We start from the raw sequence: 22,596 nt of genomic DNA, 5'->3' as shown, positions 1-22,596 counted from the left end.
CTAGTTCAGTCTTTTTATTCATCACAATGGAAAATTAATGCAATTTCAAAATTCTTCAATATATAATGTACCTTGACATTTAGAAAATCATCCACAAAGCTTTCTTAAGGAAACTATATGAAATGTTTGAAAGGCAAGCACATTGATGGAATGACAAACAGAAAATCTACATTCCAAGAATAGTTTTATTGTCTTAGTTATATTGTCACCATCATAAAAAATTTATTTACTCACCAACTTCCTTGACTTACCAAGTTTAAACAGAAGTACACCCAAAGGTCCTCTGTCAAACTTGAGGAAGAGGAGATCATAGATGTCCCCACTTTCAGGCTTCTTAGAAACAACCTGCGGAGCTATCCACTGCATTTGAACAAGACTGCTAGAAACATCAAAGAATTTTTTGAATTGTAGAGTCTCCCTAGGTGAGCGGTCTTCAGCCAAAAGCTGGATGTTAATAGGAGAAAGAGCCATATCAAAAATTTGCAGCTCCCCTTGGTTACTGCCAACTAGCAGAATGGCACCACTTGGGTGGCAGCTTATTAATGAAGGCAGAAGTTCAGCCTGAGCTAAGACAGTCACTCTACGGTGAGTTTCATAAAGAATTACTGAAGAATCTTCACAGCCCAGAATCAGTTTGTCTTCAGTAACATTCCTGCAACAGCTAATGGCCTTCGATCTTAGTGGTATTCTGGTGACTGATACACACTGGATTTTGTGCCGAACACATTCATAGATGCAACTGTCAGCCATGGGCTCTTTGTCTACACTGATGGAGCACTCCACTGTCAACACCTGATAAGGCTGTTTGGTGCCAAAGCGAACATCCAGTGGATCCCATTCCGTGCGTACAGAACTCAGAACCTGTAAGAAATGTATCAAGTATGTTCATATAGACCTTGGTTTTTCTTCAGCTGTCACGCATAGCCCTGCATATTAATCTAGAATCCTATTGAATACCATCAACTATCACCTTAAATATCAGCAACATATAAGCAGGTATGTGCATATCTCATATAGAACACATATAAATATATATAGCACATATTTAGCACAGATGCAGAAACTAATCTATAAAATTTTAACTTAAACACTTTGTTTTAGGAAGTCTGTAAATAACATAAAGACAAATATTTCCCATGATATATAAAAACTAATGAAGTGGGCTTTTAGTAGAATAATATGGCTAGCAGAATACCTAAAGACAGTTTGATTTTTAAAAGGATGAATAAAGGACTTAAACAATTTAGTCAATCTCCTTCCAACCCACTACCCCTCCTAATTCTGAAATTATTGGTAAATTACTTACCAGAAATATATTTCTAATTAGTTGGGCAGGGTAGGCAAAGGAAAAAACTTTAGAACCCTGTTAACAGTCCTGTAGAAATATTTTACTGTCAGAAAAGATATGAAGGGTTGTTAAGCAGATAAATGACCAATAGAAAGAAATAAGAAGGTAATGCACTAGTTTTAAAATTAAAAAAAAAAAAAAAGACCTGGTAGGTAATATGATTTGCAATACTGGTGAGGCAAAATTTAAAAAGCATCTCTGGTGCAGAAAGGAAAGGCTACAAAGAAACACCACAGCAGAAGAACAAAGAAATAAAACAACAGGCCATTCACTTTATTCATATGTAAATGTGGGAGGCCAAGAACCTGGAGAGTGGTATCAAAGATAGTTTCTAACACTTTGTCGAAAACTTCAAAATTAGATTTAGAAACATTAAAAAGCACATTTCTACATGAGGTAAAATTTCACAGAACTACACATGTGCGCACGCACACACACACACATACACAAGTGCATGTAAAATCCGATGAAATCCAACTAAGGCCCGTACCTGAGTTAATAGTATTATACCAAGGTCTTGTTCCAGGATTTGACAATGTACTGCAGTAATGTAAGATACTATCATTGGGGCAAACAAGGGGAAGAAGTACAGGAAGGGAATTTGCTTTTAGCCTATTTTGGCAATTATATTAGCAGTTTCTTGAGAGTCAAACTATTTCAAAAAAAATTATTTTTTTAAAGCATATACAACTATGTTACATGGTACTGACTTGGGGAGGGAAGGCGGGTTGATGTGAATTTTTTAAAAAATTCATCCTACACATCATTACCAAACTAACCTTCCTAAACTAAATGTTTTTGCTATCATTCCCCTGTTCAAACCCTTTAATAGCTACCACTAACGACTAAATTAAATTTTTATTCCCCTGCCTGGTATGCAAAACAATATAGGATCCATATCCAACCCCTTCCCTCCCTCACACTCACTTTCCTTCTCTTGTTTTTCTTTTTTGTCTAATATATGCTTGAGTATGAGCTACATGCCAGGCACTGGTTCTGGCACTGCTGGGGATACAGCAGTAAGTCCTCACCCTCAGAGAACATACACGCTAATGGCTAAAGACAAAGTAACAATTCACAAACAAACATACATAGGATGTTAGTGATCCTATATATGTACTTCCTAAGTACTATGAAGAAAAATAAAGCAAAGTAACAGGAATGGGAAGGGGAGGTAATAGAAGTCAGGACAGGCCTCTCTGATAAAGTTGACCTAAAAGAAGTGAAGGGTAAGCCATGCAGCCACATGGGAGAAGAAGGCTCTAGGCAGAGGAAGCAAACATCCTAAGGTAGCACTCTTGGCCTGATGAAGGAACAATGGGAGACCAACATGGCTAGATAAAAGGGAGCAAGGAAAAAAACAGTGGGAATTGGGGGAGGGAGAAGATTGTGAAGTGGCTTGTAGGCCATTACAGGGACTTTGGCTTTTCCTCTAAACAAGATGAGAAGCCATAAGGAGGGACAAGATCTGACTCGCAAATTCTAGTGTTATCTCCGACAGTCTCCCTTCATTACTCTACTCTGAGGTCAAACTAAAGCCGCATTTTCCCAGCTCTGTAACTTGTTAAATTAAACAAGGAGGCTGTTCAACTGATGAGGCCCTAATTCCATGGCAACATCTGTAAGCAAACCAAAACCTAAACCTGTAAATGTCTCAAAGTTACAAAATCAAAACACTAAGGATAACCATTACAACAGCTAATTAGGCTTTAAACTATAGCCAATCAAATAATTTCGTTTCTTTGCTTCTGCACTTTCACTGTCAGTCTTTTTCCTGCCTCATATCAGTAGGATGTTCCTAACCACTTCCAGTTTGGCACTGCCCCACAAGAGTTGATTTACTCAAACTCTGAAAACTTTTACTATGCCTCAGCTTATCTTTCAACAACTTCACTCATGTCCTTTACCTCAGGGGTCCCCAACCCCCAGGCCACAGGCTGGTACCAGTCCGCGGCCTGTGAGGGATCCGGGCCACACAGCAGGAGGTGAGCAGCAGGCCAGCGAGCGCAGCTTCACCTGTATTTACAGCCGCTCCCCATCGCTCGCATTACCGCCTGAGCTCCACATCCTGTCAGATCAGCAGTGGCATTAGATTCTCATAGGAGTGCGAACCCTACTGCAAACTGCACATGCGACGGATCTAGGTTTTATGCTCCTTTGGAGAATCTAATGCCTGATGATCTGAGGTGGAGCTGAGGCAGTGATGCTAGCGCTGGGGAGCGGCTGCAAATACAGATTATCATTAGCAGAGACCATAATAAATCAATTGCTTGCAGACTCATATCAAAACCCTATCCGTGAGTGGCAAGTGATAATTAAGCTGCATCTGGTGGCAGGCTTTATAGTGGCAAGTGAGTTGATATACTTCAACTGTACCGCTGCAGCTGGTGGTAGGCTTTAAATCAGAATCCGACATTTATTTTAGTCTGCGCATGGCCTGCCCATTATTTTATTTACCACTTCTGTCCGCGCCTCTTTCCTGTACTGAGCACTTGTCTCAGTCACAGTTTTGGTAAGCCCACAAGCTAACCTTAGCCAAAATGAGTAAAAAACAAACGTTGCTGGAGAGCTTCTTTGAAAAGGGTGAAAGACCCAGTGATGAGACAGCAGAAGACTCTAAGACTGCCCACGAGAAGAAAGCTGCGTTTACAAGAAAACACCAAGAGTCCTACTTAAATTACGGGTTCATTGCGACAGGTGACTCACATTCTCCAAGCCTGCTCTATATAATATGTGGCGACTGGCTATCCAATAAAGTCACGAAACCTTCAAAACTGCTTCGCCACATGGAGACCAAGCACCCTGCATTAAAAGACAAGCCTTTGGAGCTTTTCAAAAGAAAAAACGTGAACACAAAGAACAGAAGCAATTATTGAAGGCCACCACTTCATCAAATGTGTCTGCACTGAGAGCATCATTCCTAGTGGCTAACCACATTGCTAAAGCTAAGAAGCCCTTTACTATTGGTGAAAAGTTGATCCTGCCTGCTGCTAAGGACATCTGTAGTGAACTTTTAGGAGAGGTTGCAGCTCAAAAGGTAGCACGTGTTCCTCTTTCAGCTAGCACCATAACTAGACGAACTGATGAAATAGCAGAGCATATTAAGGCGCAATTGTTAGAGAGGAGTAATGAGTCACCGTGGTACACAATCCAGGTTGACGAGTCTACCGATGTTGACAGCAAGGCAACAATGCTTGTTTTTGTGCAATATATATTTCAGGAGGATGTGCACGAGGATATGTTATGTGTACTTTTGTTGCCAACCAATACCACAGCGACAGAACTATTCAAGTCTTTGAATGATTACATATCAGGAAAACGGAATTGGTCATTTTGTGTCAGTATATGCACGGTTGGAGCAGCTGCCATGACTGGATGGCTTTCTGGTTTCACTACTCGGGTCAAAGAGATCACTTCTGAATGTGAGTCTACGCACTGTGTCATCCATAGAGAAATGCTGGCTAGCCGGAAAATGTCATCTGAACTTAATAACGTTTTGCAGGATGTGATTAATATTATCAACCACATTAAAGTACGTGCCCTTAACTCACGTCTGTTCATGCAGCTCTGTGAGGGGATGGTTGCAGAGCACACGTCTTCTCTCATACACAGAAGTCAGATGGCTTTCTAAAGGTAGATCACTGGCCAGGGTTTTTGAGTTAGGAGAGCCACTTCAGAGATTTTAGAAAAAGAGTCACCACTGGCAGCACATTTTAGTGACACAGAATGGGTCGCAAAACTTGCTTACTTGTGTGACATATTCAACCTGCTCAACGAACTCAATCTGTCACTTCAGGGGAGAACGACAACTGTGTTCAAGTCGGCAGATAAAGTGGCTGAATTCAAAGCCAAACTGGATTTATGGGGGCGACGAGTGAACACTGGGATTTTTCACATGTTTCAAGCATTAGCAGAGATTTGGAAAGAGACGGAGCCCAGGGCCTTCTTTCTCCCAGCTGGTGCGTGATCACCTATCTCAGCTTTCAAAAGAGTTGAGCATTACTTCCCAACCACACAAGACCCCTGAACTGGGAAGGAATGGATCCTTCCCAGGAAGGATAAGCCTGAATAAGCCAGGTGAACTGACCTTGTCCGTGCTAGAAGAGGATCAACTACTTGAGATCGCAAATGATGGTGGCCTTAAAAGTATGTTTGAGACAACTTCAAATCTCCATACGTTCTGGATTAAAGTCAAGGTGGAATATCCTGAGATTGCCACAAAAGCACTGAAAAGCCTGCTTCCATTTCTAACATCCTGTCTTTGTGAAGCAGGGTTTTCTGCAGTGACAGCAACCAAAACGAGATTACGGAGTACATTGGACATGGCAACACACTTCGTGTGTCACTGTCTCCCATCCCCCCAGATGGGACCATCTAGTTGCAGGAAAACAAGCTCAGGGCTCCCACTGATTCTGCATTATGGTGAGTTGTATAATTATTTTATTATATACTACAATGTAATAATAATAGAAATTAAGTGCACAATAAATGTAATGCTCTTGAATCATCCCAAAACCATCCCCCCCACACACACACACCCCCAATCTGGTCCATGGAAATACTGTCTTCCATGAAACCCGTCCCTGGTGCCAAAAAGGTTGGGGACCGATGATTTACTTCAAATCCACACTCTTCACCCACACAGACTCAGTATTTCCTACCAACAATACTCACTCTTGAAGAATTAGACCAAATGCTATTTCAATTTCTGAATTTCTTCCAGCTGGGCAGCATCCTTCCTTCCTTTGATCTCACTTCCATACCCCCTTCCCCACTCGAACTTGGCCAATGTGTGACATTCGTTTGGCCTTTTATTTACTTCTAATTTTTGATCATATGTCATCATTTTGACTATAAGCTTAAAAAAATAAACTGTCTCATCTATTTTACACTTTTTTGTGTATGCTGTGTAGGCAGCTAGCCAAAAACTATGCTGGTAAAAGCTTTTTTAAAAAATATATAAATTAAAAAAAAACCCTCACACTATAATGGTGGTTGAATTATCATACTTTCAGAAAGCTTAGAGATTTGTAAAGGAAGCCCTAGGGCAGAAAACTGGGAGGCCAGGTGACACTGAATAGGACCTGAACTCACACAGGGACAGCCTAAAGGGAGGGGCCAAGCAAGACAGCAGTCTTGGCATAGAACAGGTTAGTCCGAAGGTGCAGGGAGAAGGGTCCCAGGCTTCCTCAGTTCCAAAAGTCTGTAAGACTCTTCCCAATGGGCTCTGTAGTTTCACCAAGAGAAAGGGGTTAAAAGGGAAATAAGACCATGGACCCTTTATACACCTTCTCCTCCACTGCCAATCCTGATATCTCTAAAAAGCTAGCAAAGGTCAGATTCAATACCAAATTCTTATTAAAAAAAGAAAGGTAACACTATATATTTACTGAGGTATAGCTGATTAACAATACTATATTTGTGATTCAATATTTTTATAGATTAGACTCCATTTAAAGTTATTACAAAATAATGGCTGCATTTCCCTATCTCTTAATACCCTACTCCTATTCTGCCCTTCCCCCATCCCTCTCCTCACTGGTAACCACTAGTTTGTTTTCTGTATCTGTGAGTCTGCTTCTGTTTTGTAATATTAATCTGTTTTATTTATTAGATTCTACATATAAGTGTTAATATAGAGTATTGTCTTTCTCTGTCTGACTTATTCCACTAAGCACACTATTCTCTAGGTCTATCCAAGTCTATCCACATTGTTGCAAATGGTTTCATTCTTTTTTATGGCTGAATAATATTCCATTATATATATATAAACACAAATATATATATATACCACAACTTGTTTATCCATTCATCTGTTGATGGATACTTAGGTAGCTTCCATGTCTTACCGATTGTAAACAGTGCTCTTGTGAACCTTGAGGGTACACGTATCTTTTCAAATTAGTTTTCTCTGGATGTACCCAGTAGTAGGATTGCAAGATCATATGGTAACTCTAGTTTTTTAAGGAACCTCCATACTGTTCTCTATAGTGGCTGTATCAATTTATATTCCCACCAACAGTGCAGGAGAGTTCTCTTTCCTCCACACCCTCTCCAGCATTTATGGTTTGTAGATTTTTTGATGATGGCCATTCTGACTGGTGTAAGGTCATACCTCATTGTAGTTTTCATTTGCATTTCTCTAATAATTAGTGACGTTGAGTATCTTTTCATGTGTCTATTGGCCATCTGTATGTCTTCTTTGGAGAAATATCTGTTTAGGTTTTTTACCCATTTTTTGATTGGGTTGTTTTCTTGATATTAAACTGTATGAATGGGCTGTTTGTATAATTTGGAAATTAATCCCTTGCCGGTAGCATTGTGTGCAAATATTTTCTCCCAGTACGCTGGTTGTCTTTTCATTTTTTAAATGGTTTCCTTTGTTGTGCAAAAGCTTTTAAGTTTAATTAGGTGCCACTTGTTTATTTTTGTTTTTACATTCATTGCTCTAGGAGGTGGATCCAAAAGGATATTGCTGCAATTTATGTCAAAGAGTGTTCTGCCTATGTTTTTCTCTAAGAGTTTTATAGTGTCCAGTCTTACATTTAGGACTTTAGTCCATTTTGAGGTGTGTGTGGTGTTAGAAAGTGCTCTAATTTCATTCTTTTCAATGTAGCTGTCTAGTTTTCCTAGCACCACTTACTGAAGAGACTTTCTTTTCTCTATTGTATATTCTTGCCTGCTTTGTCATAGATTAGGTGGCCATAGGTGGGTGGGCTTATCTCTGGACGTTCTATCCTGTTCCATTGATCTATATGTCTGTTTTTGTGCCAGCACCATACTGTTTTGATTACTGTAGCTTTGTAGTATAGTCTGAAGTCAGGGAGCCTGATTCCTCCAGCTCCGCTTTTCTTTCTCAAGATTGCTTTGGCTATTCGTATTTTTTTGTGTTTCCATACAAATTGTAAAAGTTTTTTGTTCTAATTCTGTGAAAAATGCTATTGGTAATTTGACAGGGATTGTGTTGAAACTGTAGATTACTTTGGGTACTACAGTCATTTTGACAATGTTGATTCTTCCAATCCAAGAACATGGTATATCTCTCCATCTGTTTGTGTCATCCTTGATTCCTTTCATCAGTATCTTAAAGTTTTCTGAGTACAGGTTTTTTGCCTCCTTAGATAGGTTTATTCCTAGGTATTTTATTTTTTTGATGTGATGATAAATGGTATTGCTTCCTTAATTTCTCCTTCTGATCTTTTGTTGTTAGTATATAGGAATGCAAGAGATTTCTGTGTATTAATTTTGTATCCTGCAAGTTCACCAAAGTCATTGGTGAGCTCTACTAGTTTTCTAGTAGCATCTTTAGTATTTTTCTATGTATAGTATTATATCATCTGCAAACAGTGAGTTTTACTTTTTCTTTTCCAATTTGGATCCCTTTTCTTTTTCTTCTCTGATTGCTGTGGCTAGGACTTCCAAAACTATGTTGAATAAAAGTGGAGTGGGCCTCCTTGTCTTGTTCCTGATCTTAGAAGGAATGCTTTCAGAATTTCACCATTGAGTAGGATGTTAGCTGTGCGTTTGTCATATATGGCTCTTATTACGCTAAGATATCTTCCCTCCATACCCACTTTCTGAAGTTTTTATCATAAATAGATGTTGAATTTTATCAAAAGCTTTTTCTGCATCTATTGAGATGATCATATTGTTTTTATTCTTCAATTTGGTAACGTGGCGTATCACACTGATTGATTTGTGAATATTGAAAAATCCTTGCATCCCTGGGATAAATTCCACTTGATAAAGGTGTATGATCCTTTTAATGTATTGTTGGAGTCAGGTTGCTAGTATTTTGTTGAGGATTTTTGCATCTATGTTCATCAGTGATACTGGCCTGTAATTTTTTTCATGATATCTTTGGTTTCGGTAACAGGGTGATGGTGGCCTCATAGAAAAGGTTTGGAAGTGTTCTGTCCTCTGCAATATTTTAGAATAGTTTCAGGACAATAGGTGTTAACTCTTCTCTAAATGTTTGGTAGAATTCACCTATGAATCCATCTGGTCCTGGACTTTTGTTTGTTGGGAGTTTTTAAATTACTGATTCAATTTCGGTACTGGTAATTGGTCTGTTCATATTTTCTATTTCTTCCTGGTTTAGTCTTGAGAGATTGTACCTTTCTAAGAATTTGTCCATTTCTTCTAGGCTGTACCAGTTTATTGGCATGTAGTTCTTCATAGTAGTCTCTTATGATCCTTTGTGTTTCTGTGGTGTCTATTGTAACTTCTCCTTTTTCATTTCTGATTTTATTGATTTGGACCATCTCCCTTTTTTTCTTGATGAGTCTGTCTAAAGGTTTATCAGTTTTGCATATCGTTTCAAAGAACTAGCTTTTAGTGTCATTGATCTTTTCTTTTTTTTTTTTAGTCTCTATTTCATTTATTTTTGCCCTGACCTTTATGATTTCTTTCCTTCTACTAACTTTGGGTTTTGCTTGTTCTTTCTCTACTTACTTTAGGAGTTTGGTTGTTTACGTGAGATTTTTCTGGTTTCCTGTGGTAAGCTTGTATCACTATAAATTTCCCTCTTAGAACTGCTTTTGCTGCATCCCATAGGTTTTAGATCATCATGTTTTCTTTTTCATTTGCCTCAAAAAATGTCTCATTTCATTTTTTGATTTGCTCTTTGATTTCTTCAGTGATCCAGAAACCAGACCTTATTGAAGAAATTGATAATTCCAGGTTTGCAGCAGGAAATGTACAAGAAAGCATGAACCATATTGTTACACCAGACAGAGGGAAGCTACCCAAGACTACTGAGGTCATGACAAGAAGAGGAGCCAACTTGAAGAGGCTCCCACTGCCCGAAGTTAAGAATCTGAGCTTCCAAAAGGATAACAATTACAATTTATGAAACCCATTAAGTCAAGTATGTTTAAATCCATGAATTAATAATGCTATCAAAAAAATAAAAACTGGGCCTCCCTGGTGGCGCAGTGGTTGAGAGTCCGCCTGCCGATGCAGGGGATACGGGTTCGTGCCCCGGTCCGGGAGGATCCCATATGCCGCGGAGCGGCTGGGCCCGTGAGCCATGGCCGCTGAGCCTGCATATCCGGAGCCTGTGCTCCGCAAGGGGAGAGGCCACAACAGTGAGAGGCCCGCGTACCAAAAAATAAAAAATAAAATAAAATAAAATAAAATAAAAACTAATTGGTTACCTTCAAGGAGTGATAGGGAACCAATTCAATCTTGAAAACTAGTAATTAAAAGAAACAGATGCTTATCCTGATTATAGTATATGAATCCATCCACTGGGAAAACAAGTAGGAGATGAGTAGAAGTGTCTCATTATAAAAGTATCACAATTAATAAAAAAAATATCATCAGATATCACCATTTTGCAACTGTCATGAATTACTGGATCTAGGCATTAAGCATCAATAGCTGCTAAAATCAAAAAAGAGAGAAAACCAAAAGAGAGAAAGAGAACCTGACATTATGTGCCTTCTGATTAAAAAGCACTCCTTTGCGCACAGTCTTGACAAAATCGACTACTAACTTGCAGAATTTTCAAAAGACAAAGAAACTTGTTGAACCACACCATGATGATGGAATAACAAAATCCAGACTGTGGGACACTGCAGTTTCAACAGATAAATATTAATTAAAAAAAAAAAGGGATGGAGCAGGAACTTGCAGATTAAAAGACAGTTAAAAGACACATTAACATGTTTTAAATAATATTAAACTACAGTTTTGCAGGATGCACATTTAGGTGATAAAAACTATATGAGAAAATGTGTAAAAGTCTCAATAGAGGTTACTTTAGGGCACCAGGAAAGGGTTGAGATCAAAACAGGGTACGTGGTGCTATTTATGGTACCTGGCAAAGTTCTATTTCTTGACCTGAGTGTGGTTCAGGGGTGTTTCCTTAGTAAAAGCTCATTAAACTATATATTTAGTCTGTGTGGTTTTCCTTAGTGTGCTTTATAATAAAGAGATTAAAAAAAAATCATCCCTAAAACAGAAAATTTTGGTTATCTGGTTGAAAGCTAACACAGTTCATACATTTCTTTGGAAGAGATGTCTCTGAAATATTTTGGCTTTTCAGTTGAATGCATTTATAATGCTTTCTGAATACTTCTTTTATCAAATTATACTGTATTAAAAGTTGATCACATTTTGACTTTCCCATCAGTTGGCTGCTCCTCTAAATCACTGCAAAATTAGTTTTTAATTTTTATGGGAAAAAAGTTACCTTTGTGAGGTTATATTTCCCTAGCCCTGACAACAGGTTTTAATGTTTAATAGTTCTGCTTATGTGTTCTTGATTAATTTGGTTAAACAAATTCAAGTGACCTTTTCTGAGTAAGATATCTTGAAATTACTGCCATACTCAGAAAGCATTATCAAATCCATACAGCTGAAAAGCTAAAACATCTGCTTGAATACAAAGGTAAGGAAAGAGTAAGTTGTGTTGTCACCACATTTTTGACAAAGCTAATGAATTAAATAGTTCTATGATGATGGTAATCACCTTTTCCAAATTTAAGTATAAAGAGTGTGAGGAATTTAAGTAAAAATGACTACCATGCTATGTACAATAATCCATACAAACACCATTAAAAACTATTTTTAAGTGAATTGTACTGATAAAAAATTTCTTTTTCTTCATACTATTGTATATTTTTCAAAACAAAATTTTTTCCCCTAGACTACATAAACCTCTCTGTTCTGTGCTTCTAATTAAGATATGTACTGTTGTTTAGAGCTCTGCAGTGTGAAATTAGACCAGCAGTTTTCTAATATCCATAAAATAAATTGAGAAATGTTCCTCCTCTGAAAGACAGATAATTCAGTCACAGAGAGCTTACTTCTATGTTTCCTTTGTTTTCTTTTTTTTTTGCTGCTTGATAAGCCAATTTTCTACTTGGAATTTACTGTTAACACTCTCATTTGGTTCAGTATGTGGGCTTTATCCTTTCCATGGTCTGTTATGCAAAAAAGATGGCTTAAAAATTTTTTCCAGTCTGCTGTAAAGCAGTGGTTCTCAACTTGGATGCACATGAGAATCACCTAGGGAACCTGTAAAAGAATACTGATGCCTCCTACCCCTCTGAAGATTCTGATATAACTGGTCTGGGTGGGCTCCTTTGTAAAATCTCTGCAGGTGACTGTAATGTGTTGCCAAGGCTAAGAACCACTACTCTAGGATCTTGCCACTGTCCAAATAAAAGCTTACTATCTTTTCTGATTGAAATTGGGTGGGAAATTATTTTTTTAAGTTCTATCATTTAATAGATGCAAAGATTAAATTTCTTCTCTATGAGGCTGCTACGTTTTTAGTCTGAATTTCAGGGTTTAAGAGTATATCGTATCTCTTATTCTGAGGATTAGCTCAAGAAGTCTACTGGTCGCTAGTGAAAAAATATTTCAAGACATATGCCTGAATATTACTTTTATAGACTAGTGGTTTTAGTTCATGTTACCCTAAAAAATGTGCTACAATTTACAGTTAAAGATTATGTCTTCACACACACACAAAGAAACAATTATTTCCCCAGACATTTCTTCCAAAAGCCATTCACCTTCTGCATATAGAAGTTCATGTGAGGTTCTGAAAAAGAAATCTTTACAAATTTTTCTAACAGTTCAATTTTGATAGACTGATTGAAAGAGCCAAATCCAAGACAAAAGCTACTTGACAAAAAAAATGAATTATATATCTTAATATATTATGATCAAAAAATTAGCTATGCAGTCAGTGGTGAACAATTAAAAATCAGGTGCAAGTATCATATACAACTTCATGAAAATCTATTCAAATACTTAAATAAGATGGATAATTTTCCAAAAATACAAATTAAGGAAAATGACTCAAGGAAAAGATAGAATTCCCAAAAAACAAACAACCCTCGAAAAATGGAATCAATTATTAAAAATCTACCTTCCTTGAAAGACAGCACACCCAGGCAGTTTTATATGAGTTTTACCAAACATTCAAGTATCATATAATTCCTTTGGCACTGGTTCAGAGAGGAGAAAAGAGAAAAGCTAGTCAAATCACTCTATAGGGGTAGTACAACTTTGATATGAAACTTAGAAAGGATAGTAAAAAAAGTAAAATTGTGTATGAACCTTGAGCAAATTGTAAATCCTCTTTAAAGTTCCCCCCTTATTATCTCTCTAGGTAGAAACAATCATTCCCCACTGGCTCCTCTACAGCTTACACATACTCTACCCACAGCATTATTTAACACTTTAGTGTACTCACACGTTTTCATATTTGTCTCTCATTGGTAGACACTAAGATCCTTGCAGGCAGGGATAGTTTTGTATTTATATTCCCTGGCATGAAATACAGTGCTTACTCCATGGTCATGCTCAGTAGTTGATGAATGATGTGAAAAGAGAGAGGGAAGGACCTTTCAGGTAGAAATACCAGTAATTTGTACAGACAGGAGGTGGGAAATAAAGAAGCAGTGAGTAAACCATTTGACTAGAACATAGATTTGTATAAAGAAATAACATTGGAAAGGTAAGTCAGGGCCAGTCAGGGGGACCTTTTCAGTGCCGAGGCTACGTTTAGTTTCAAAATCTACTGAAGGCGTTTGCACATGCAATGGCTAAATCAGATCTGTGCTTCAGAATCCAGATGTGCACTTTTTTGAGCTGCCCCAGGACCTATCTGGTTTAAATCCATCATTTTAAAAATTAGAAAACTACAGTCAGAGAGGATAGGTGATCTACCCAAGGCCAAAGAACATAGTATTAGTTAAAAGCAGGCAGAAGCTGACAGGAAGTAAATTTGATTAAAGCCACACAGTATATGGTCCAACCAACAGGCAAACCGAGGTTTATCCAACTCCGAAGTCCATAAACCAGATGACACCAGGAGATGAAGTACATAGACCATACGTATACCCTTTTTGAACAGTCCTAATTTCAGGTAATAAACTCATTTCAAATAAAGGTAATTTGTGTAATGTAAAACTAAAGGCTGATTTATATTATTTTTACTTTTATTATAAAACAGAACATTTAAAAGAATTCTAGTTGGCTTTATTATATTAAGTCATTTTGATTAAGTCTTTTATTCAGTTAGCTTCTGGACCCAAGATCAATAAAATGGTGGGCATGAACAGGAATTGAATAGGAATAAAGCACTTCTTTATCCTTACAAAATCCATACCTGAAGCATTACAAGTGGTATTAGTTACTACAACAAATTGGAAAAGTCCCAGAAAAAGGTAAAATAATTAGTTAAAAAGGACTCTTCGGTCTTAAAAGATGGCCTGTAAATTTATAAAACCAGAAGAGGTAGGAAGGGATAGAGAAAACTTGTACTTGTTCATTGTATCTCAGAATACTGATTCTGAAAAATTAAAAAACTTAAAGCCTAAAAGATAATGGATTTAGAGAAAATACAGGAACATACTATTTTACCCAAGCCAAAACATTAAAAAAACAGGTTGGAGGAGGTTGCTTTTTTGTAAGTTACATTAAAAAAGAAACAGAATTTCATACTCAAAGTACTGATACAAGGTGAAAATAGCCATAGGTTCGTGATAATGAATGATGATGGAACCACTGTCAGGAATAGATAGGGCAAGATCTTGTCTGCACCTCTTAGATTAACCCTTTTGGTGCTCCTGTCCCAGGCAGGAAACTAGACTGAGAAGGCTGCTCTTCTAAAGCCCTCCTTACAAATCCTTGCCCCAGCCATGGTTTGGCACCACAGAGTCTTGCAGAAAATAGGCATTTGACTAATGTTTGCTACCTAACTGAAGTTTAAAGAAGGTGATTGATAACATAGCTTCGATAGGCATGAAATCATGAGCAAACAGTAATGACAGTACTAATAATGATAATGACAAGAATCACAATAGTAATTGAGAGTTTAATATATGTAGTTATTGCTCTAAATGCATGTATTAACTCATTTATCTTCGTTAACTTTATTTTTCAAATAATGAAACCATAGAGGTTAGTAATCTGCTCAAGGACAGAGAGCTAGGTAGTGGCAAAGCTAGGATTTGAACCCAGAAGCTTGTGCTATTAATCACTATGCTATTCAGGCAAGTCCCGAAACTGTATATCCTCCAGATGTGATACTTTAAAGGATCCCATTTCATATGTAATTTCCTTTGTTGAATATTTGGAAAATAAATTATATGTTTTAAAAAGTATTCACACATTTCAGAATAGAAAACTAATAATCCTATTTTATTTTCTCTTCAATAAAATGTATAGATTTGCTTTAGATTTACCTCCAGTCTTCCTTGAGCATAACCCAGGAGCAGCAGATTGGCTCTGTCTTTCTCAGAAGAAATGGGGGCCCAAGGCCAAGCATCATCACTGACCAGTGGCCACCAGCAAACAACTATATCTTGAACACAATTGATAGCTAGACGACGCTGTGTTGTCCTGTTTACTGGGCCAGGGATTTCATAATAGGAAATCTAATGGTTAAAAAAAAAAAAAGCAGACAAGGATCATTTTTAAAATGCAAAATCCTCAAAGTATTGCAAAAATTAAAGCATCTGTAAATGTAGATAAATGCAAGTAAATATGCATGTTAAACATGTGCTTAAGGAGGTGTCAGAATTTACCAAATTCTTTTGACACATATATAAAAAAGACATATGTTCAAAATTCTCCCCATTTTTAGCAGAGGAAAGGAAAAGGAGAAATGTGAGTTAGGGAGGAATTGGCCATAGCAATCCCAATCAATACCAAAATGTACAGTCATGGTTGCTTGACAGCATCGACCTACACATAGGATTTAAGACCAGCTATATTAAATGACAAGTTCAGTACTGCTGACCAAGAGTGTCTGACTACTGTTTAAGACATAACATGTTAACAATGACTGAATGACTGACAACAATAAAAGGAAAAACAACTTGAGGCAAATATCACTTTAAAGAATATATGAGACATATACACAAGAATTCTGCATAAAGGGATAAGTCACAGCATCATGCTGCATAAAAGTTTATGCAGCTTCTGAGAATTATGCTTTTCTTTCTTAGGAAGGATTTGTAGAATTTATTATTCAAACTATGTTATTTTGGAACATGGTTATTTGAAAACATAAGCACGGCACCATCTGGGTGACACATGCCAAGGAAATATAGATTGCACCGTATTTCTGCTTAAGGAATTAATGGAAGGTTGATAGCTTGGAAGCCAAAAAAAAAAAAAAAAAACTATCTTGCCATTGCTGGTCAGCAATAATCGAACCACTTTCTGGGGATTAAGCGCATGGCTAAGCCTACTGGACCAGACACTAGCAAAGGGCAGGGGGTCTTCTTATCAGAGAAATGCTTCTGGAGCCAGTCTCACTACATGACAGATTGCTTTCATATTCCTGTCTGCAAGGCAACAAAGGATGGCAGTAATGCGATAATGCCAGAGTGCAATGGGTGTTAAGAACCCGTTGCATTTATGTATTGTATTTAGTAAATAATCAGGCTCATCCAAATTGTGATCTCACCACTCAACCAAGGCCATTAAAATCAAGGTTAATGCTTTAATAATCCTCTGCTATTTTTTTTTAATATGGTCAAAAGGAACCCTTTTCTATTTGCATGCCCATAATATTATTGACCTCTTCATCCTCTGAATGCACATCAAAAGGAACTGAAATCAAAGTAATTACCAATGTTGTTCTCTCATGGTAAACATTTAACTCCTTGCACTGTCCCTGTCCCTTCACTATTAAATAAATTGAATTGGATTTTTAAAATGTAGACAGGAAAACTCGTTAAAGGTCAACACTTTCAGGATATTTCCCCTACATTTTTCTTTGCCAAAATTGTTTCAATCTAAAAGAATTAAATTATGGTACAGCTGTAAAGAAAAGCAGAATTATAGTACTCTACACTATTTCCTTGTTTTAAAATCCAAATGGGCAATGACAGACAACACAGATGTACTTTATGCTTTGAAGTGCAAATTCTTATATTTAAGCTCTCAATATCACTATTTTAACTAGCTATCTTCTTAAGAGAAATACCACAATGGAATTGCTAAGTCCTTAAAAATATACCTACATTATTTTGATGTCCTACCTGCCATGTACACATTTTACTTAAGAATTTCTAGATGAGAACTGGCACTTTCAATCCTCACATAATGCAAATCATATATGTTATCTGAAATTTCATGTTTGCTCTGAGTATTAATGGCATCAGTGTTCTATCACGATGGTCAAGAAGGCAAGTGAAATGAGTAAGTTTCTTAAAACATCCTTCCAATGGACAAATGGCAGTTTTTACTAAGTATTTAAATACCTATATTTAAAATACTGAACCAGAAAATGAAATCCATGGGTTTTCCAAAGGGAAGCAGGCTACTTCTCTAATGTAAAGAAATGACATGGAGTGCTCATGGAGTGCTTAATTTCTCAAAGCTAAAGGCAGAATGAATAAACAAATAAGTAACTCCCTTACTCAAGGTATAGGGCCCATATACTCGGTCTATTTTTCACATCTTTTCATCAGAAAAGATGACATCCTGACAGTTTCTCTCTGCTCTCATTAACGGGGAGCTAATATCCTTCAGCTGAGAAGACTTTGCCAAATTATCCACCACACCTAAGGTGGAGAAACTAGTCATACAAAATTTTATATAAATGCATTAAAAACAGTTACTTTAATAGTTTGAGGTAATGCATACTGGTGCATTTTAAAGACCAGCATTAGTAAATAAACAACATTTTAAGTAAATCTACAGTTAGCTATTCTGGAAAATAATATCCCATTAAGAATGCTAAACCAATTTTTTTTACTAAACAAAATATAATATATGAATACCACCGATTTTCAGTTTAAAAGAATCAATATTATACAAAGTGTTATAGAAGCTCCACAAAGTTGGCAGACAAAACCAAATTTTAGTTTATTACCACAATGAAACACTTATTTAATGTATTTTATCCCATGTTAAAAATCTTTTTTATAAGAGTAGAGTTTTCCAATAAATAAAATTAATCCTCCCATACCACCACCACCTCAGTCACAATAAGAAATAATGCAAAAGGGCAAAAGGTTAGGTTAAATACTACTTTTCAAACACACACATAAAGTTGACTTTTAAGAATCTTTGCCCTTGTTACAGACACTCTAGGTATGGTGTAAGTGTGCATCTTGTTTAAGGAAGCTGTATATCAGCCCCGTTCCCAGTGAACTGTCTCAAATCCACGTCACAGAGGCTGGATCAATCTTGCAAACACAAGTCATTGCTGAAAAGAGGCCTTGAACTGAAACAGCCTGGAAAATGTATTAGATACTCATCCTACCAGAGAGTATGCCTTCCAAGCAGTTAAAATGTAATGTGGCAAAACTTAAATACATCATTTAAAATAAAAATCCTGCCTTAACAGATGTAAGGTCCTTGATACAAGGAAACAAATTACCTGGAGTTACTGAAGGGAGAGATACTAACACAGGTAGGAGATTTCTTTTTGCATTTTTCTCCACAGTTAGAGTTGGGTGTGGGGGGCGGGGGAGTCTTCCCACTCTTCGTTTATTACACATTTCTATTAACCTTTGAAAGTGCCTTCTTCTTTCTTTCTTTTCTTGTGAAATGGAAGCCAGAGCAGCTATCCTGGCCTAGAAGGATGATACCGGGTCTTAGGGGAAAATGAGAATGGTGTATATACTACCACTAGCAAGAAAACCATTTTCGAATGTGTAACTTGCCTCTATTATCTGTCTCTGACTTCTGTTAAGTACTATATAAATTACTGCAAGCATGCCACTGTTAGACCCCCATAATGAGAGTAAAAAAGAAAACTCTGGATGGCCACTGTTTCTAGTTGATCAAGCTTAATCTTATAATAACTTTGGTTTTTCTGAAATCCGGAATGATTCAATAAAAACAAGCATAACATCAACTCTTGTGATACTCTAGCATACCTTAATAATTAACAATATGACTATATAAAATGGAATCTCTACCTTATAATCCAAGGCTGAGAGTTTTTCCAGTCTTTTGTTTATATCAGGAGAACCCATCTTCTTGGTAAACTGAATAAAACATAGTTTGTTTTGTGCCAAAAATGATAAGATGATAAAGCTGTCTGTGAGAAGAGCTTAAAAAAAAAGATTTGATAATACTAGCAAATACTAAGTTAGAATAAAATAATAAAGAATTAACAGTTTCTTCCACTGAAATATTATAAAAAACTATTTTCAGAAGATAAATGAATATGAATTGAAATAACTAAAGTCTCCTAAATACCATTATGACATTTTACAAAGATAGTAAAGATACTGGGAATAAACAACAATCATCAATCTAATCATCTACAGCTTTATTTTTAGAGCACACAGGTAGATAATTAATATTCATAGGTTACATAAAGGGCCATTAATGTTATAAAAATTGTTGATAAAAACATATAGTAGGAATTTGAGAAATGTTTTATATTGTTCCCAGCATAAAGAAATTATTGAATGTTTTATATATTTTTCTTTACTTCCATACCCTGACTGTGCAAGCAGTAACCAACAGTATATCTACACAATTACAGGAGAATCTGGAGAACTGCCAAGAAATCACATTGTTATCATGGTCTCATGAGAGTGTATCATTTGTGGTATAAATAAAAGAAACAAGTGAAAAAAGATATCTCAGCGACATGAATAGTGTTGGAAGTCTCCTTTTAATTCTTATGGAGGAGAATCAATATGACAAAATCATCACAGCCACTATTTTCTTTGCACTGTCAATGAAGGGGTCAATTATTAGACATATGAAAATGGAACCTCTTCCATAGGGAAGCTTCTTTAGCACCATGATCCTATAAGGAAAAGGAAATGGCACACTTATAACCTTAACCCCAGCTTTCATTATCAGGAATATGGCTAATGATAGCCATCCTGCAGAGTGCTTTTCTCTATGAAATTGTGTCTGTTTTATTCAGAGATAGCTAGTGAGCACACACAGCAGAAGGAAGGTTTCTGTAATCTAACCTCTGTCCTTTCCATTAGATCACACTTTCCTTTGATTATTCAATTTAAGATACTGACAATTTTCAATCTCTAATGATAATGCAATCTGTTTCTTAGACCATTTTTTCACCTTGAATTAAAAACCTAATCTTAAAACTTCAGGAGTCAGCACACTGTAGTGCAAAGAAAATGGGCTTTGCAGCCAGAACCTGGGTTCAAATCTCAACCCAGTCATTTCTGGGCTAGTCCTTAGTATCTCATTAGTGGTCATGTTCCTTAGTATTTCAGCTTCAATTTCCTTATCCATAAAATGGAAATAACTATACCTTATAAGGAATGTTTTTTTTTAATTAAATGATATACGTATGTTAGCACAGCATAGAGCCTTTTAGGGATTAATAAATGTCAGTACCCTACTTTTTCAATTACTGGCTTAAAGTCTTTTTTTATGTGCTTCGTAGCAATTATGTACTGATTGTGGTATCACTTAATAGGATTCAGATTTATCTAGTATATTTGACATTGATTTTTGATATTTATAAATACTGCCCAACTCTCTCAAAAGTTAGTATTCACAGACTTTGGTAACAGAGAATCTTCCTAACAGCCAAAGCACAGGTTTTGTTTTTGCTTTTGTTTTTTTACTGGTGGCTGTGTTGACAAATTTGCGTTATTTATTATTCAAAATTCATGTGAAAATGAAAAATATTTGAAATGTCAACACACCAAAAAAAAATAAACACCTCTTTTGAAAATACGTTCACATTTTTTAAAGCAAAGAATGAAAAATACTCAAGGATATAAGCCTAACACTTGACAAAAACTTTGATATTAAATATTAGTCAAAACTTGTATGGGTCCCAGGGGTTGTAACTATGCTATTACAAGCAATTACTTGTGTTTTCAAGTCCCCAGTGGTAATAATTAGTCTACCTGTTGACACACTATTTCTCCTGCCCCACTGTTAATGTAGGCAATTGATTTGCACATGGGGGTAATTACCATCACTGATGGTGTCTGAGATGAGCTTCCCCACCAGGCTTCTGTCAATCACCACTTTCTCCAGCTGCGGCCCGGAAAGGCTTAAGGACACCAGCACACCTGAACCAAAGAGAAGCTAAAACCAGGGAAAGAGGGAGAGGGGGAGGGAGATATACTGAGAATTAGAATCTTTTAAAAATCTCTCCCCAAATGCACAACTTATACAGATATTAACGTGCATCTACACCATGGAATTATAAAGAGTTTTTCTTCTTCGAAAAACAATCAATGACATCCTGAGTAAAAAGATACAGGTGGTTAAATGATGCAACACAATAAGGGCACTGATTAGTGCTATAAGCAGAAACTGAATTTAGTTCATGTTTATTAGAAGTGTAATCTTCTAAATACTTAGAAAATAACCGTGTGGAAAAAACTGCTTTGCACTGCATTCAGAAATGTGATGTGTCTTAAACTGAAATGTTTCCAGAGATTACTATTTATATCAGAAATTAAAAGATTTCTTAAGCTTTGAATAATCAATGCTACACATTAGAGAAAAGATGTCATCATTACAATATTAACAGCAAGTACTACAATGTATTTGGAATTTAAACCGCATTTCTACAAATAAAGATCTTGTCTAAAATATTAAAATACATGTAAATCAAGGCAATTAAAGTAAAATGTTAAAATTCATAAATAAATACCACATATCAGAAATAGCTTCTCAAGGAGAGATACAGTAAAGTATGCAGGCTTTATTAATATTAGCGTTCACCCAACCACCCAACAAAAGATGTCTGGATATCACCATTATGGTTTTATACTGCTCCTTTCCATTTGTGGCAGCATAATTCATTCATCTCCAAATGTTTAAAACTTCTGAAAGGACTATGCATATGTGTATGCTTGTTATCTATGAGATTATGAAATATCAACATTGGAAGAAATTGTTTCACCTTCAGGGCAGCAGACTCAAAGCAGATGAATCATGGAATAGCATATGGTATAGAAAGAAAAAAACCAATTGTCAGTAAACTAATCATGAACATGCCAGCCAAACCCAAAGACAACTATGATTTTAAACAAAACAGGGGACTTCCCCACCTACCTAAGCATCATGTCCCAGCTAGACAGGATGATTCTGTGACAAGACATATTGTGACATGTGTGAGAGATGAGCAGCATCAGGGACCAGGTTAATAAAAAAAAAAAAAACATTACTCCCCTATGGTCTAACAGATTCCAGGCACATGAATCAGAAAAGAAACTGAAGGGTCCCACATGACTTAATGAATTGTCCATTTCATGTTAATGCCCCCAAAGGGGGCGGAGGGCAGGGGGAAGGAGAATTTAATCAAC

General features: G+C 36.6%; 1 protein-coding gene across 1 annotated transcript in view; it reads right to left on the bottom strand.

Annotated features, from left to right (window-relative positions):
- The window catches only part of WDPCP (WD repeat containing planar cell polarity effector), a 243,648-nt gene that overhangs the window by 157,713 nt on the left and 63,339 nt on the right, over window positions 1-22,596 (bottom strand). Inside the window, exons 6-9 of the mRNA XM_081253708.1 lie at window positions 21,253-21,367; window positions 19,255-19,388; window positions 15,559-15,750; window positions 252-861 (exon numbers count right to left, since the gene is read on the bottom strand). Coding sequence (XP_081109834.1) covers window positions 252-861; window positions 15,559-15,750; window positions 19,255-19,388; window positions 21,253-21,367 — 1,051 coding nt within the window. The remainder of the gene's footprint in view (window positions 1-251; window positions 862-15,558; window positions 15,751-19,254; window positions 19,389-21,252; window positions 21,368-22,596) is intronic.

This window comes from Mesoplodon bidens (genome assembly GCF_964165515.1).
Source record: "Mesoplodon bidens genome assembly, chromosome: 14".
In the NCBI taxonomy this organism is placed as follows: Eukaryota; Metazoa; Chordata; class Mammalia; order Artiodactyla; family Ziphiidae; genus Mesoplodon; species Mesoplodon bidens.
This window is presented reverse-complemented; position numbering and strand designations above follow the sequence as displayed.